The sequence below is a fragment of the Callorhinus ursinus genome, unplaced genomic scaffold, assembly GCF_003265705.2.
Source record: "Callorhinus ursinus isolate GAN/ISIS: 27379988/994484 unplaced genomic scaffold, GSC_fseal_2.0 scaffold25, whole genome shotgun sequence".
NCBI lineage: Eukaryota > Metazoa > Chordata > Mammalia > Carnivora > Otariidae > Callorhinus > Callorhinus ursinus.
In genome coordinates this window covers 16,344,812-16,363,273 of record NW_027397087.1, presented here as the reverse complement: position 1 = coordinate 16,363,273, position 18,462 = coordinate 16,344,812, and the positions used below count along the sequence as shown (strand labels likewise).

Genomic DNA, 18,462 nt, shown 5'->3' with positions numbered 1-18,462 from the left:
ACGCAGATTGAGGAATCCAAGCCCTCACTTTTTCCTAATACTCAATTATTTCTTGGGACAATTGGCATTCCCTAAGTACTTATTAACTGGATTGTTGTTTCTTTATGGGGAATATGACTTAGATTTTTTGGGAAAACATCTTCAAGAAGCTCTTGAAGCTTTCCTGAAACAAGGGGGCTTGCAGGGAGCGTCTTCTAAACCTATGAATTTTAAATTGGAAATTTGATTTTTTTTGTCTTCTACATGTAATTCCTTTCTTTAAGGCAGGTCTGCCTTCTGAACTCCCTTCTTTCTTTCCATCCATCTCCCTGCCTTGTTCTTTGCCTACCCCTTCTCCTTTATAATAGCCTCTGTCAAAAAAATAGTTGTCTGTCATGAGTAAGAGGGCACGTGTTGAAAAGTATTTTATATTGTGATTTTACAACAGAAACCTAGGACATTTTAATAGCATTTTTCAGGGAAGCAATCGGGCTCATTCACAAATGCAAAATCCGGTTTGAATTCATAGTGTGGGTGGTGTACAATGTTGGTGATGTAGGCTGTGATAAGTCCCTTCCTGAAGTATGTTCGATGGTAAGTAAAGTGCTTTCAGGTGAAGCTATTTAGGGTGGACTATGCCATACCTTCTATTTTCCAGCTTCCCTCCCCATATCTTCCCATCTCTACCTAGTTGCCTGGCAGTTTACTGTTTCCAAGATCTTTCATCAGGAAGGAGACCTGTGTCACATTGTAGGGTTGGAAATTAATGTATCCTTCTTTGGGCATGGAGTCAAAATGGAAGACAATGGCCAGAGAATGTGTTTGACCCAAAGAGTTGACCTATAATATATAGTCATGTGTTAGGTGTGTAAATTTTTTTGGTAGGGGGCTTCTCTGAATCACTGCTAGAGTCGACTCCTTATTTGTTCATCTACTCATGCATTTATTTAACCACCATTATTATGAAAAATTAAAAGTATTATTAAAAATTATAAAAAGCAACAATTATTGAGGAATTGCTGTGTGCCTGGCATGGGGGTGAGGTCCATAGAGGTGAACAAGACTCAGTAGTATTTTTCTTCAAGGAGCTCACAGTCCAGTGGGAGCTCTTCAGGTTTGGAATCAGAAAATTTTCTAGGAGCCCGGGGAGGGGGTGCTGTGGCTCATGACTGGCTTGACCTTTTCAAGTGTTTTTAGCCTTTCTGGGTGTCACTTTCCTTACTGAGGATATAGGCAAATTATTTCCCCGGAGAAGGACTATTGTGGGAAGAGAATATCTAAAATGGATTTGACATCCTTTGTTATTATAAGTAAAACAACCATTTGGGAAAACCAGTTTCTCCTAAAATCCTCAGGCCACATGCCATAGTCAGATCCTATCCTCCACCCCCTTTACATCCTTTGTCTTTACTTATATTGACATAGGTGACCCTCAGTAGAGGGCCACAGAGCACGGGCTGCTATTCCCATGAAATGCCTCCTGATTCTCTTCTGCCAAACTCTTTGGCTTTTTCTTCCCCCAAACTGACACACTTGCATAGGAGTCTGGTTGAACTTTTTGAACCCTTAACCTCAGATGGAGTCAATCAGGAGGAGGAATGTATAAAAGGAAGGCACTGGGAAAGAGGAATGTGAAGGAAGTAGAATGAGATGGTGGAAAAGGTGTGGGTGATGCAACTAGGAGCCTGTCCTTGCTTTCTCCCTTCCTCCCTTCATTCATTCATTCATTCATTCATTCATTTCTTTATTCATTCAGGAAACGGGAAAGGATCTGGTCTGCTCTGTGCACTCACTGTTACTCCTAGCTGGCCTCCCAGTGATGCTTGGGTGGATCACTAACTATTAAATAAACAAATCCCCAGTGGAGCCCCGGAGCCTAGTACTTAGAACTGTTCTGTGAGCAGCTCAGCTGCAAATTAGTTCAGTGACTTAGAGCATCTGTCTTAGTGAGTTTTGAATGGAGACTCACATTTGAAAGCACTGTGCATTTTCTCTGTTCATATTATGGGAGTCCTTGCTCTGCTCAGCACTCACATGAGCTTCTTACTGAATCTCTATGTCTGCTCCTACAAAGGACAACTGCCTGTCTTTATGTATGTCACCAGGGAGTGCCATTTCCAGTTCCCCGAAGCAAATTTAGTCTTCATGTAACTCAGACCATCCTAAGCAAAAATTGCTGAAAACTCATTAAACTCTTTGTAGATGATGTGATCATAAAAATAAAAGATTGACACTTCAGTTTATTTATAAACTATTATTGTTGCTATTGTGTTTTAATTATAGAAGATATTTGAAGCCTCGCTCTTCTCCCATTCCATGTAGAGAATTTTCTTTTCCTTGTGTCCCAACTGGTCCTTTCTCCTTCCCTCTCCTTTATCCTTTACTCTCAAGTAAAAACTACTCAAAAGACAAAAAAAAATCACAAAGATGATGTGGGTTTGTCTAAATTTAGATTTATTGCCCAACCGTGGATGAGAATGGGCTGGAGACCAAGAAAAGGTAGGAAGGTTGTAGGAGGGCATCTCCATAAGTTGGCCATGGGTCCTAATTGCCCCAGCACCCTGCTGGGGGTGGGTACTCAGAGATGTACACATTTCTCAACTGATCCCCAGGGGTTCAGGAGAAAACTGCATGGTGTTATTTGTGTAGCACCCTAGTGTAAGAGGTAGCATCCTAGGAAGGATTAGACTATTTGTAGTGTGTTATTATAACCCCTTGGCCCTTCGGGAAATTTTTTATGGGTGTCTCCTCATTAACTGGACTTTTCCATTGTGCCTTTATTATTGTCATAAATGCTGAGGTCTTGCCTGAAATTTGGCCTAGTTTCCAGATGGCACAGCAGTGTGAACATGGTCAAATTTTTAGTCCTAATAAAGCAACTCGTATACACTATGTTGTCCAAAGATACTCTTGTGGTTCAGGAAATGGGCCTGAGCAAGCCAGCTCCATATCAACTCAAAGAAATGTCCACTCTGGTTGTCTAGGCACTTTAAAGCCCTAGAATGAGATGGACCAATAGGCCCAAGCTGGGGATCTGCTTCCCCACAGATGGCAGATCTACAAGGAAGGGGCACAGAAGAGCTCTGGAAAAGCAGAAATAGGCAAACAAATCATTAGGGATGCCCTATGAAAGTCCCACTGAAATACAACCTTTGATTTTTTTTTCTCTTTTGTATGGCTTCCTTTTGTTTTATATCTTAGCTCCCTGGAGAAAGCATATACTAGTTCTCTCTCTCAACCTGTATAATTTTAAGAGTATTTTTACTTTTTCAGATGTCACAAAAGAAAAGTTAACTTTTTTTTTTTTTTGGACCTAGTTAGAATGCTTTATATGTTGTATGCATCTAAACACCCTGGAGGAAAAAAAATTAATCTCAGAGGGAAATTTAATTTGTTCCCCTGGTAATTTGTCCAAAATTAGTTCTTTGTAGACAAATTACTATTCCTAGGCCATTTACTAGCTCTAGAACAGTCTTGCAGAAGCTGGAACACTAAACTAAGTTCTGAAGATAGAAAAGAAAATGAGGTTTATGTTACTGCCAGGCAGATTTGCTCTGGGGGGAGACTGAGGCTGAAAGCTTGCCTACCTACTGTCTATGTTTCTGAGGTCTAGATGGGAAAAGAAACTCCCTAGACAAGCCTGATTATGCTTTCCCTAGATTGAAGGGACTGAAAGTCACTGCTTTAGCTGATTGAATTAATGTGCATCTTTCACGGTCCTTTGGTTTAGAAAGGGACTTTTCTTTACCAAAGAACATTCTAGGAGGGTCAATGGATTTATTAATCAAGAGGGAGTCGGATATTCCTTGTTTCTGGCTCATTTCCCAGGGAACACATACCATTTGGGAGAACACATGACTCTACAAAACAGCTTTTATGGGCAGCCCTATAACCACTCTAAGCCTCAATTTCTTCATTTGCAAAGTGGTGAAGTAGCAATGGCTCATTAGATTTTTTGAAGATTATGTGAGATGATATATGCACAGTGCTCAGCACAGTGCTTGGCCTATGTAGGGAGATGATACATGTTAGCAGGTGTCCTTGTATGACACAGCAACACCATTACATACAAAGTCATACTTCATTTCACATCCAAGTCTTGGTAACACATGGGTCATATTCATTTCCTTTGATTATAACAATGTTTAGTCTGGCAATTTTCAAACTTTTTTTGAGCATGTTCCCTACTTATAAAAAGAAAACCTTCCTGTGTCTTTTGATAGATGAATGTATAAAGAAGTTGTCTTGTATATATATGATGAAATGCTACTCCACCATTAAAAAGAATGGAATTTTGCCATTTGTGACCTAGAGGGTATTATGTTAAGTGAAATAAGTCAAAGAAGGACCACTTATATGTGGAATCTAAAAAACAAAACGAATGAACAGACAAAAAGACAGAATCAGACTCCTACATGCAGAGAACAAACTGGTGGCTCCCAGATGGAGGGTGGTGGGAAGATGGGCAAAATAGGTAAAGAAAATTAGGAGGTACAAACTTTCACTTATAAAATAAGTTGCAGAGATAAAAAGTAAAGCATATAGGGAATATAGCTAATAATATTGTCATAACGTTGTATGGTGACTACAATTACCATGGTGAGCCTATACATTACTATGTATAGAATTGTCAACTCACTATGTCCTATACCTGAGATTAATTTAACATTGTATTACAACTATACTTTAATAAAAAAATCCAAATGTTTCCCAGATTAAATACCTAGCAAGGAAAAAAGAAAACATTCCCAATATACATATATTTACTTTATGTATTTGTATGTATGTAGTTATATATGTATATAAATATAAGTATGTATACATATATAGTATGTATGTGTGTGTGTATACATAGTCAAGAAAATCTGTGCATTAAACATTAATAACCTCAACTTTAAATTTCTTTGTTAAAACATAGATAGAAGTTACTATTTTTTTTTTAATAGTCTGAAGGACTGTTGGGCATCCCCTGGAGGAGGCGTGCCCCAGTGGTCTCATCAGGTAGGGTAATCTTGAGGTTGCATGAACCTGAAATGTCAAATAAGCAGGCTTCCTAAGGGAGTCTTGGCAGGCAAGGTGCTCCTGTTCTATTGCTCACTGATTTCTAAATAGCACTGATCTTTTAACTGTGTGATCACTTTAGAAGTTTGTTTATTCCTGCCTCTCTCCCCACAACTAAAGTACAAACTTGCTCTAGGAGGGTAGAGGCTTTGTCCGTTCACATCTGTAGGCCTGGCTCAATGACAGTGCCTGTCACATGAAAGGCCCTTAGTTGTATGAATGGATGAATGTTGGGGGAAATGTGCCCTCTCCTCTTTCCCTCCCCACAAATGCTCTTGTTCACGTTGTGGAGCCCAGGCTCAGGAAAACCTTAGGAAGATGGTGATGGTGGTAACGATGATGATGTTTATTGATGGCTCTCTGTAAAGCCTCTTCTGTGGCTCCACCCTCACTCAGCAGTGTTCATAAAGGAGCACTATCATCTTGCCATGCCTCCCAGCCCCGAATGCTATACACTCTTCACTGGGCACCATTTCACTAATACTGAGGAGTTGCGGTTCTGCTTGGTCATACAAGGACACCTGCTAACATGTATCATCTCCCTACATAGGCCAAGTGCTCGGTGAGGAGCCAGACACCCAATCTCCAGGCTCATTTGTCCCATACATGAATTCTTTTGGGACCTTTGCATAAACATGGCCGTTTCACTTATTTCCTGAGTGGTGCAAATGCTTTTAGCCCACTTCCTTTTTTTTATGCAAGTGTTCTGTGGATACCGTCTCTTTTTGGGTTTTATTTTATGGTTTAGAGATAATTTCTCTTTAAGAGTCAGGACTATTTCTCTCTGAAATCCATGTTGTAGCATCTATCTGTCTCCTCTAATGGCAAGAATATTAGGCTCTTTCCCCCTCAAGCTCCTGACAGTTACTTTTTATAGCTGTCATGTCATAAAAATGTTTCATCAAATGTGAGAGGGAAGATCTTTTGAGAGTGTGGAAACTGTGGTACTCATTGCGAAAGCTCCTGGGGTTTGGCCTGTGGGATCACAGACACAGGCAGTGTCCCCAGACAACCACCAGATGCATTTAGACTTGGCCCTCTATGACTCATTCTTTAAGGCAAATATAGAGATAAAAGTACACTACTGTATAAAAATGTAAACTGATCTTGTATGTATTATTAATGTTCTTATCTGGTATTTGGTTGGTTGGGAGTAAAAGAAAAATTAACTGAAATTGACTTAGACAATAGAATAAATGAACAAATCATATAACTGAGAAGTCCAGAAATAGGGCTAGCCTCAGGAGAAGCTTGGTCTAGTTTCTTTCTCTGCATTTCCTGGCCCTGAGTCTTCAGTGTAGAATTTATTTTTGGCAGCCTCCCCACCCATGGTCCTGGGATGCTGTCAGTGATCCCTAGGGCTACTTGCTTCCAGGTTGGAATCCAGTAGGAAAGAAAAAGCCAACATCTCCAGCAAATTCCCAGAATTGACATGGGTCATGTGCTAATCCCTGAACTCAAAATTGTAATTAGGAAGATGGGCCATGTAGTTGGCTTAAACTAATCTGGGTCTGACACTGGAGTTATAGATGAGAATTGAATGCATCCAGACCATAAGACTAAGTAATTAAGTAATCTTAGCTGAAGGGAAGGGGAAGATAGTCAAATGTCTGTTATACCTAGCATTAAAATAAGACGGATTTGTAACACTAAGTTTGGCTTTTGATATTTATTTTTTATAGTTGATGTGTCTTATACTCTCCAAATATTACGCTTAGTTTCCATTTCTGGTTGTGGTGTCCATCAGGGTTTCTGGCTTTCTGCCTTTTGGGCAAGTGGTGACTCTTTCTGATCAATGAGTTGTGAGCATTTGGGTTGAAGCATTAACTTGTATGCATGAAACAGAGCATTCTCTTTCCCTTTGGAACTGCAATTGGAAGTATCTGAGATGGTGGCTGGTCCATTGTGAGTGAATATGGTGAACAGAGTCTTCCTGCTGGCTCATGCTGAATAAGTAGCATGAGCAAGAAATAAACCTTTATTATTTTAAGCCCTGAAGACTCTGGAGTTGTTTGTTACTGTGGAATACCCAGTTCATTCTGCCTAGTACATTGACTTTCCTAAACCCATTTGGATTATTTGGGGATTGCTTAGAAAAATCTTATTTTGTCTAATTCTTTCAACGTAAAACTCAACTCAAAAATGCTTTCGCATCTATGATCTCATTTTATCTCCACAGTAGTCCTATAAATATGTATGTGAGAAGTACTATTAGCTTTGCGTTTCCAGTGGAAGAATTTAGATAAACTCCCCAAATGCTCTGTTTACTAACTTAGCAGTGTTTATTTTCTATTTGCTTTGTTTTCTTGGCAATGCAATTACACAGTAGAATCTCATTATAAAAAATAATGCCTCCCATTTTGCTAATATTTAGTTTGATGTTCCCCCTTTGAAAAATTTATCATTTTTACTTTATTCTTTCCCTGTACCAAATATTTAATGTTAATATGTAAAGTACTTTGGCCACTGCTACTTCTGTTGGAAAGCTAAAGGAGTGGTTATCTGTACTATTTACTTGCATTGAACTTTGTCAAGGACCAAGAGAATCACTCTTGAGGGGGATTTAAAGAGAACATAAGAAACTGTAATCATACATCAGGCAATAGATAACCAGAGTTCCTACAGAGAGGATTGACTCGAGGAAAATATAGATATATGGTATTATTTTCCTCGGTAAGAAAGTGGCAGCAGGCCAAAAATTCAGAGTGGAGGACAGAGCAAGTGTTGATTGATCTGAAAGCAGAAGAAAGAACTGCTTTGCCCTGAATTGGGAAAGTACACTGCTGAAAAGTGTGGGTTCTGGAAACAGAGTGCCTGGGTTCAAATCCTGGTTTTACCACTTATCAGCTGTATAACCTTGCTTAAATTACTTAATCTCTCCAAACCTGGGATTCCTCTTCTATGAGGGATGAGGATAATAGTACCTATTTCATAAGGATATTGTGAGGATAAAATGAGCTGTGAACTGTAAAGCTCTTAGAACAGTACACATGGGAAGAGCTTGATATATATCAGCTGCCATTATATTATTATTCATTGTCAACCTTTCTGTCACACCCTGTTCCAAGCCACCCATCATCTCTCACCTGGACTAATTAAAAAACCTTCTCATTGGTCTTCTCTCATCTATTCTTATGTCATTTCCAACTTGTTCTCCACCTTGTAGCTAGGCTAATCTTCTAAAGTTAGAATCTCATCAAGTTGCTTCTTTGCTTATAACTTTTCAGTTATTTCCTCTTCACTTAGAATTTTAGTCTTTATGATAAAGTCCAAAATTCTTAGTATGGATTCCAAGGAACTACTCCCTCTAGCCTCACTTTGTGCTGACCTCTGTAGTACAGCCTCATGGCCCCTTTTGTAGACCCCTAATTGAGCCATCTTCTGCCCACCTCAGGGCCTTGGTATTAATATATTTTAGAGAAGCAATGCTTTTTTTCCTCATCCTGATGTTGTCTTGCTGGTGGAGGGATCTTTATTGGGGTGACACTTCTCTTTCCACCCCTTTGCTTACTTTGTAGTGGAGTTATTTATTTGATGTGTCAGTCTTAGAGGGGTATCTGGGCCTCACCAGCTCAGCTCTGCCATCTTCTTCTTGGAAGCAAGCTCCCTGTAGGGAATGGGTATTCTCTGATACTCTGATACTCCTCTACTCATTTCCCATGACATGGGAGGCCTCCCTGCTCTGGAATTGCCCATGACTGTGTGGTTAAGTCTACCTCATCATGGGGTCAGTTAACTGGTCCACCTGGTAACAAACTAAAGCCATGACTTCCAGCCTGGCTTCTTTCAGCACTAAAGATGCTGTTTGGATTCTCCAGATGTACTCCTCTCTCCTTGTTCCCCTCCTCTTCCTTCTCCCCTCCCTCATTTCTTCTGAATTGGGATGTCTCTAGTGGTCCATGGTGGAAAAGTCATGCTAAGAGGATAGAGGTGAAGATCTTCTGTGCTGTATTATGGAATGAACTGTACTAAAATTTGACTGTAAGCCAATAGGCTGGTTCATTGAAATGACTGAATATTTAAGGTCTTACCTACACTCATATCCTTGGATAAGGCAGTGGAAATAGAGACACTTTTTCCTTTCGATTGAAAAAGAAAGGTAAATGGGTCCACAGACACTCCAGGAGGGGGAGCCCTCGTTCTTTGTTCCCAGGCATAGCTATAAGGGTTTGCATCATTTGTGACTAAGTCACACCAGAGCCAAAAGAACGTCACGATCATTGCTATATATCAAGTTAAACAAATAGGAGAAAATCATCACAGACCCCTTTGGCATTATCACTTTGTCGTGCACAATTGTCTTTTCACCTGCGTGGGATTTCAGTTTTGTGGGAGAGTTTCTTTATAATTCCTGTCATGGTTTTGAGCTTCCCAGCAGATGTTCCATCTGTCCTTTTACAAGATACAGGCTTAACCTCATTTTAGTTTCAACTTAGAAGAAAATATAAAACAGAAATATGTGATTTTTTTTTTTAGTTAACTGCTTTTTCTCCTTAGCTTTCCTCCTCCTGACTATTTTCTCCAAGTTCCTTCCTCAGAAATATGTTTCATGATTGACAGTTCTCATAGCCTCCCTTCCAACCCAGACCTCGAGTAGATAGCTCACTGTAAAATACTCATCATCAGCTTACAGAACAGTTTTCAGTACATGACTATGTATCAGACCAACTAAGCTGAGAACTCTTTGCTTGGCACCTTTCTTATTCTCCCACAGCTTGTTGTGCAGAGCTAGACACACTGATTCCTGGTAAATGTTAAAAATGGCTATTTAAGGGGCACCTGGGTGGCTCAGTCATTTAAGTGACCGACTCTTGATTTTGGCTCAGGTCATGATCTCGGGGTTGTGAGGTGGAGCCCTGTGTCAGGCTCTGCACTGGGCATGGAGTCTGCTGGAGATTCCTCCTCTCCCTCTTCCTCTACACCTCCCCCAACCCCCAACCATATTTTCTTTAATAACAGTAACAATGATTACTGGAAGTGTTCACCTAAAATAAGTCATCAACTAACCTCAGTTTTGAAATATGAGTGGGTGGAAAATCTCTGGGCATATTGCTTTAGAATTTCAGCAAGACTTATCACCCCAAATTTTGCTTTCTTTGTAGAGAAGATGGAGTTAAGCCTCATGGGAGTATAGTTACATGCATTTATAAATGGTTAAATAAAGCTGAATATGTTTTATATAAACAACTGAAAAAGATGTTAATCTCTGGAGAGGTCTCTAGTAGTTTGCCATTGTTTTTTAATTTTAATTTTAATTTTTGAAGTGAACATAACCTTAAGATTTTATTGTCTTCATAATATAACAAAATATGAAGCTTAGAACTGGATCACTTGGCAGTTTCTCTTTATATCTCCTATCAGTTCAAAATGCTCATGCCCATGGGGATGGGGGGAGGGGTAGAGGGAGAGAGAGAATCTTAAGCAGGCTCCATGCCCAGTACGGAGCCCCACGTGGGGGCTCAGTCTCACAACCCTGAGCCAAAATCAACAGTTAGATGCTCAACTGACTGAGTCACTCAGGTGCCCCTGCTTGCATCACTTAATAGCCACTGTTCCCTTAGATCTGTAATTGGGGTCAACATATTCAAGCCTCAGCACAGTCTTTGTAGTTTTAGACTTTTGCTGGAAAATAAGCTCAATCTGTCCACCATAGCCACTCTGCTTCCTGTCATAACATTGCTTTCCTTGGACATAAAGAGAATCTGCCTTTCTTATACTGTGTCACTTTGTGGGGTTGGTGCTTACTACACTTCTTGCAGGAAGTCCAGTGGTTTTAGGAATGTTCACCATGTTTGCGAGAGCACCATCAGCACAGAAACCTATCTTTTTTAATTAAAAAATTTTTGGGGGGTCTTTATTCATGTCCTTTGCAATGTATTAGTCTATAGCTTTGGAAGAATGTATAAAAGGCACATGTTTGAAGATTTTTGATGGCAGAAAAATTTAATAGTTAAAGATGGTATATTCAAAATTAGTTTTTTCATTAGATTGGTATAATAGGAGTATATGAAAGATCTTGCACATCAATATTTTAAAAAAAATCAACCATAAATGTTTAGGAAGGGGAGACCTGATTTCATAGTGATTTATGAAAAAATGATCTAGAGATTTTAGTTCATCCAAACTCAATCGACAGTGAGATACAATTGCTAAAATGCTGATGAAATTTTAAGGTATGTTAATACAGTAGTCCAAAACACACAACATCAAAGTCTCTACTGTACTTGGGCTGGTTGAATCAGATCTGCAATATGTGTTTGGTTCTGTGCAGCATGTTTTAAGAGAGATGCAGAGAGGTTGGGATAAATCTAGAAGAAACTGATCAGGAAGAGATGTCTATTAAATAAGTCATGGAATGGCTGAGGGGTTTGAGAAGGCCTGAATCAGAGTAGAGAAGATTTTGGGAAGTCCTGTGAGTGGTCTTCAAATATTTGAAGGTTTCCAACATATAAAGGGCTTAGACTTGGTGTAGGTGACCATGGAGATGGAATTTGGCATGGGGTAAAAAGTTACAGGGAGGCAGATTTGGGTTTCTCATAATAGACCTTTCTAGCATTTCCAAATCTGAAATAGAAATAGGCTGCTTCATGAGGTGGTCAGTTTTCCATCACAGAAGACTTTCAAAGACAGGCCTAGGATCCCTTTGCCAGAGTTATCTAAAGGGTGGGAAGGTGGACCAGATAATCCCTGAAGTTTCTTCCAACCTCACGGGCCCCAGCATAAACTCAGTGTCTGCATACAGTAGGTGCTCAAGCAATATTTGCCAAACGAATGAATGCATAAGAGTAAAATATCTCAGGGGCAGGTATTGTACTTGATACATTTTTAAATCATGGATGATTTTTGGCACTGGCTAGTGATTTCACCGATATCAGGAGAGTGTCATCTTGGGAAAAATAAAGACCTTGGGCCAAGAGAACTTAAAATTTTCTAGATAATTGGTTAATCGGTCTTGTTCTGGCATAATTAATGTTTAGCCTTGTAAGTTTTAGCACTATCTGATAATGAGCAATGCCTTGCCCCAGTCTAACATGATGCTATTTCTTTTTCAGGATAATCGTATCCACACATCCAAGTACAACATTCTTACCTTCTTGCCAATTAATTTATTTGAACAGTTCCAAAGAGTGGCAAATGCCTATTTCCTTTTCCTTCTGATTTTACAGGTAATGTTTAGGTTGTATTTCTTCATCATCTGTTTGTTAAAAGTATTCATATAATTTGAAAAAGTAAGCTAATTCACTCAGCTAAATGTTCATGATTAGGTAAAGCCATTCTTATCAGATTTCGAATGTTATTTTTGCTGTTTCTTTTCACAAATGTGGGAGGGTTAGGAATGGGTAAAAACTAGTGCATTCATCATTTTAAACACTGAGGTCATTTTAGAATGCAGCTATGCACTTGATTTGAACCAAACCAGAGCCTAATAATTACTGTCCATAGCCTCCCTCCTTTCTTTATCTCCTTCTTGAATTCACAGTGTGGGTGTGCCAGAGTTGAGGCAGTCTAGCAGAGCGGTAGTTAGTGGAACCTAATTGGGCAAATTTCATTTGCTTTTAAGAACAATGGCATCTCATATATATAATAAATGGTGTATGCTATATCTTATTTCACTGTAGAGTGGCTATTTTTTACAGTTTTTGGTGGTTAATTGGAAGTTAATAAACTTCCTTTTTTCTCCCGTCTGACTAAAATAGGAGCTTAGATGAAATTTCAGCTTTTACTGATATTTTAGGAAATAAAATGCATAAATCAAAGAATATACATAAACAGTTCATGAGAGCTGGTTATTTACCTAGTACTTATTTTAGAGTAATTTAATCAGACCAAAGAGGTACATTTAAAATGTGCGGGGCTCTGTGTTAATTTTAGAAGGTAAAAACATGGGTTAGATAATGCACAGTTCAGACTAATAGCTGTGAATACTATTTTTATTTAACTGAATATTTGTATTAAGAATCTTTTGGTTGTAAGTGTCAGAAACCTAAATTTGTTTAGGCAAAAAGGAAATATACTTAGGAATATATCTCATTTCATGTATGACTGGATTCATGGGCAAACTATTTCATTAGGATGTGGCTTCTCTTTTGTCCATGTTGGCCTTACTCAGGCAGGTCCTCTCTACCTGGTGGACCCTGAGAGCTTTAGGCCTTTATTCTCCTGGTTTCAGTCCCAACATTGAAGAGAGAGAGAGAAGGAGAGAGGAAGAGAATGAATCTTTTTTTTTTTTTTTTTTTTTGGTGGTTAAAGACAATCTTGCAATTAGCTCTCACCAGACCATGCTGAGTTACATCACTATCCATAAACTAATCCTGGTGGCTCAAAAATTTGCAGCAACAGTTGTCTTGACCTAGATGACATGCCAAAATGTGGAGCCAGAATAGAATGAGTCTGCCAACATTGTATGTACTGACAGTAGAAGGGGTGAGATAGTTTCCTAAGGTATACTTGAGAAGAAATGGGCGCTGAACAGGCACAACTAAACAAAACAACAACAGAAACCTCACAGTTAATGTATACTTTACAATTTATTGAAAAGACTTTGAAATCCAAGATTTCTTAACCCCCCCCCCATGAATTTACTTTTGGTTTCATTATATAACTCTTTATGTCATTCCAGAATTTTGAGCTCATTTCTCTGATGGCTTTCTGTGTATAGTCAAAGGGTCTTGCTCACAGAATTTTATATCTGGAAGGAGCCTTTGGGATGGTTTAGTCCAGTCTCCTTTCTTCTGTTGATCAAGAAATGAAACCCAGAAAGGTTAAGTAATGTGTAAAGCTTTTACCATGAGTCAATGATAGAACTAGGACTAGAATCTAGCTTTTTTGCCACTCAGGCCAGTGTTTTAATTGGTATCTCAGAGGTTTTTGAATTTTTTTCTTAATGTTATATGGAAGCTATTTTATAAGATTGATTTAGTTTAGAGCTGTTTTTGTTGGGGCTTGATCTCCATGCTGACTGTATCCACCTCACTCTTTTCTACCTGATGGCTCTGAAGCAGCTCCATATCGAACCCCATTTGAAAACCACCTTTCTCAATGTGGTTTTGATTTGAATTTCCCTGATGGCTAATGATGATGAACATTTTTTCATGTATCTGTTAGCCATTTGTATGTCTTCTTTGGAGAAATGTCTGTTCATGTCTTCTGCCCATTTTTTGACTTGATTATTTGTTTTTTGGCTGTTGAGTTTGAGAAGTTCTTTACAGATCTTGGAAATCAGCGTTTTGTCTGTAGTGTCATTTGCAAATATCTTCTCCCATTCTGTGGGTTGCCTCTTTGTTTTGTTGACTGTTTCCTTTGCTGTGCAGAAGCTTTTTATCTTGATGAAGTCCCAAAAGTTCATTTTTACTTTTGCTTCACTAGCCTTTGGAGATGTATCTTGAAAGAAGTTGCTGTGGCCGATGTCAAAGAGGTTATTGCTGATGTTCTCCTCTAGGATTTTGATGGATTCCTGTCTCACATTGAGGTCTTACATTTTGAGTTTATCTTTGTGTATGGTGTTAGAGAATGGTCGAGTTTCATTCTTCTGCGTGTGGCTGTCCAATTTTCCCAGCACCATTTATTGAAGAGACCGTCTTTTTTCCATTGTGTATTTTTTCCTGCTTTGTTGAAGATTATTTGACCATAGAGTGTGAGGGTCCATATCTGGGCTCTGTATTCTGTTCCATTCGTCTATATGTCTGTTTTTGTGCCAGTACCCTGCTGTCTTGGTGATCACTGCTTTGAAATATAGCTTGAAATCAGGCAACGTGATGCCCCCAGCTTTATTTTTCTTTTTCAAGATTTCCTTGGCAATTTGGGGTCTTTTCTGATTCCATACAAATTTTAGGATTGTTTGTTCCAGCGTTTTGAAACAGTCATTGGAATTTTGATCGGGATGGCACTGAAGGTATAGATTGCTCTGGGTAGCATAGACATTTTAACAGTGTTTATTCTTCTGATCCATGAACATGGGATGTTTTTCCATCTTTTTGTGTCATCTTCCATTTCTTTCATGAGTGTTCTGTAGTTCCTAGAGTATAGATCCTTTACCTCTTTGGTTAGGTTTATTCTGAGGTTGTGGTTTTTGGTGCTTTGTAAATGGAATTGTTTCTCTAATTTCTCTTTCTACAGTTGCATTGTTAGTGTATAAGAAAGCAAATGATTTCTGTGCATTGATTTTGTATCCTGCCACATTACTGAATTGCTGTATGAGTTCTAGTAATTTGGAGGTGGAGTCTTCTGGATTTTCCACGTAAAGTTTCATGTCATCTGCAAAGAGAGAGAGTTTGACTTATTTGCCAATTTGAATACCATTTTTCCTTTTTGTTGTCTGATTGCTGTTGCTAGGACCTCTTTTTTTTAAATTTAATTTTATTATGTTAGTCACCATTCATTATATCATTAGTTTTTGATGTAGTGTTCCATGATTCATTGTTTGTGTGTAACACCCAGTGCTCCATTCAATATGTGCCCTCCCTAATACCCATCACCAGGCTAACCCATCCCCCACCTCCTCCCCTCTAAAACCCTCAGTTTGTTTCTCAGAGTCCATAGTCTCTCATAGTTCGTCTCCCCCTCCGATTTGCCCCCCTTCATTTTTCCCTTCCTACTATCTTCTTTTTTTTTAATCATATAATGTATTATTTGTTTCAGAGGTACAAGTCTGTGATTCATCAGTCTTACACAATTCACAGCCCTCACCATAGCACATAACCTCCCCAATGTCTGTCACCCAGCCCCCCATCCCTCCCACCCCTGACCACTCCAGCAACCACCAGTTTGTTTCCTGAGATTAAGAGTCTCTTATGATTTGTCTCCCTCTCTGGTTTCATCTTGTTTCATTTTTTTCCTCCCTTCCCCTGTGATACTCTGTCTTGTTTCTCAAATTCCTCATATCAGGGAGATTATATGATAATTGTCTTTCTCTGACTGACTTATTTCACTTAGCATAATACCCTCTGGTTCCATCCATGTCATTGCAAATGGCAAGATTTCATTTTTTTTGTTGGCTGCATTATATTCCATTGTGTGTGTGTGTGTGTGTGTGTGTGTGTGTGTGTGTGTGTGTGTGTATGTATATACATATACCACATCTTCTTTATCCATTCATCTGTTGATGGACATCTTGGCTCTTTCCATAGTTTGGCTATTGTGGACATTGCTGCTATAAACATTGGGGTGCATGTACCCCTTTGGATCACTACATTTGTACCTTTGGGGTAAATACCCAGGAGTGCAGTTCCTGGGTTTTAGGGTAGCTCTATTTTCAACTTTTTGAGGAACCTCCATACTGTTTTCCAGAGTGGCTGCACCAGATTGCATTCCCACCAAAAGTATAGGAGGGTTTCCCTTTCTCCGCATCCTCACCAACATCTGTCGTTTCCTGACTTGTTAATTTTAGCCATTCTGACTGGTGTGAGGTGGTATCTCACTGAGGTTTTGATTTGGATTTCCCCGATGTTGAGCGATGTCAGCACTTTTTCATGTGTATGTTGGCCATTTGGATGTCTTCTTAGGAAAAATGTCTTTTGATGTCTTCTGCCCATTTCTTGATTAGATCATTTGTTCTTTGGGTGTTGAGTTTGAGAAGTTCTTTATAGATTGTGGATACTAGTGCTTTATCTGATATGTCATTTGCCAATATCTTCTCGCATTCTGTCTGTTGTCTTTTGTTTTTTTTTTGACTGTTTCCTTTGCAAAAGCTTTTTATCTTGATGAAGTCCCAGTACATTTTTGCCCTTGCTTTCCTTGCCTTTGGAGATGTTTCTAGGAAGAAGTTGCTGCAGCTGAGGTCGAAGAGGTTGCTGCCTGAGTTCTCCTTTAGGGTTTTGATGGATTCCTGTCTCACATTTAGGTCTTTCATCCATTTGGAGTCTATTTTTGTGTGTGGTGTAAGGAAATGGTCCAGTTTCATTCTGCTGCATGTGGCTTTCCTGCTTTGTCAAAGATTAGTTGACCATAGAGTTGAGGGTCCATTTCTGGGCTCTCTGTTCTGTTTCATTGATCTTTGTGTCTGTTTTTGTGCCAGTACCATACTGTCTTGATGATGACAGCTTTGTAATAGAGCTTGAAGTCTAAAATTGTGATGCCGCCAGCTTTGCTTTTCTTTTTCAACATTCCTCTGGCTATTCGGGGTCTTTTCTGGTTCCATACAAATTTTAGGATTATTTGTTCCATTTCTTTGAAAAAAGTGGATGGTATTTTGATAGGGATTGCATTAAATGTGTAGGTTGCTCTAGATAGCATTGACATTTTCAAAATATTTGTTCTTCCAATCCATGAGCATGGAACATTTTTCCATATCTTTGTGTCTTCCTCAATTTCTTTCATGAATATTCTATAGTTTTCCGAGCACAGATTCTTTGCCTCTTTGGTTAGATTTATTCCTAGGTACTTACGGTTTTGGGTGCAATTGTAAATGGGATCGAATCCTTAATTTCTCTTTCTTCTGTCTTATTGTTGGTGTATAAGAAAGCCACTGATTTCTGTGCATTGATTTTTGTATCCTGCCACATTACTGAATTGCTGTATGAGTTCTAGTAATTTGGGGGTGGAGTCTTTTGGATTTTCCACATAAAGTATCTTGTCATCTACAAAGAGAGATAGTTTGACTTCCTCTTTGCCAGTTTGAATACTTTTTATTTCTTTTTGTTGTCTGTTTGCTGTTGCTAGGACTTCTAGTACTATGTTGAACAATAGTGGCAAGAGTGGGCATCCTTGACGTGTTCCTGATCTTAAGGGAAAGGCTGTCATCTTTTCCCCATTGAGGATGATACTCGCTGTGGGTTTTTCATAGATGGATTTTATGAACTTGAGGAATGTTCCCTCTATCCCTATACTCTGAAGAGTTTTAATCAGGAAAGGATGCTGTATTTTGTCAAATGCTTTTTCTGCATCAATTGAGAAGACCATATGGTTCTCCTCTCTCTTATTAATGTGTTCTGTCACATTGATTGATTTGCAAATGTTGAACCACCCTTGCATCCCGGAGATAAATCCCACTTGGTCGTGGTGCATGATCCTTTTAATGTATTGTTGGATCCTATTAGCTAGGATTTTGTTGAGGATTTTGGAATCCATATTCATCAGGGATATCAGTCTGAAATTCTCCTTTTTGATGGGGTCTTTGCCTGGTTTAGGGATTAAGGTAATGCTGGCCTCATAGAATGAGTCTGGAAGCTTTCCTTCTGTTTTTGTTTTTGGAAACAGCTTCAGGAGAATAGGTATTATTTCTTCTTTGAATGTTTGGTAGAATTCCCCAGGGAATCCATATTGAGATACCACCTTACACCAGTTAGAATGGCAAAAATTGACAAGGCAAGAAACAACAAATGTTGGAGAGGTTGTAGAGAAAGGGGAACCCTCTTATACTGTTGGTGGGAATGCAAGTTGGTACAGCCACTTTGCAAAACAGTGTGGAAGTGACTCAAAAAATTA

General features: G+C 39.0%; 1 protein-coding gene across 5 annotated transcripts in view; it reads left to right on the top strand.

Annotated features, from left to right (window-relative positions):
- Positions 1-18,462, top strand: part of ATP8B4 (ATPase phospholipid transporting 8B4 (putative)) — a 303,343-nt gene that overhangs the window by 97,247 nt on the left and 187,634 nt on the right. For 4 of the 5 annotated variants that reach the window (XM_025883645.2, XM_025883642.2, XM_025883643.1 and 1 more), the window contains exon 4: positions 12,093-12,206. The exons of the other annotated variant lie outside the window; for it this stretch is intronic. In XM_025883645.2, the coding sequence (XP_025739430.1) occupies positions 12,093-12,206 (114 nt within the window). The remainder of the gene's footprint in view (positions 1-12,092; positions 12,207-18,462) is intronic. 5 annotated transcript variants of the gene reach the window in all.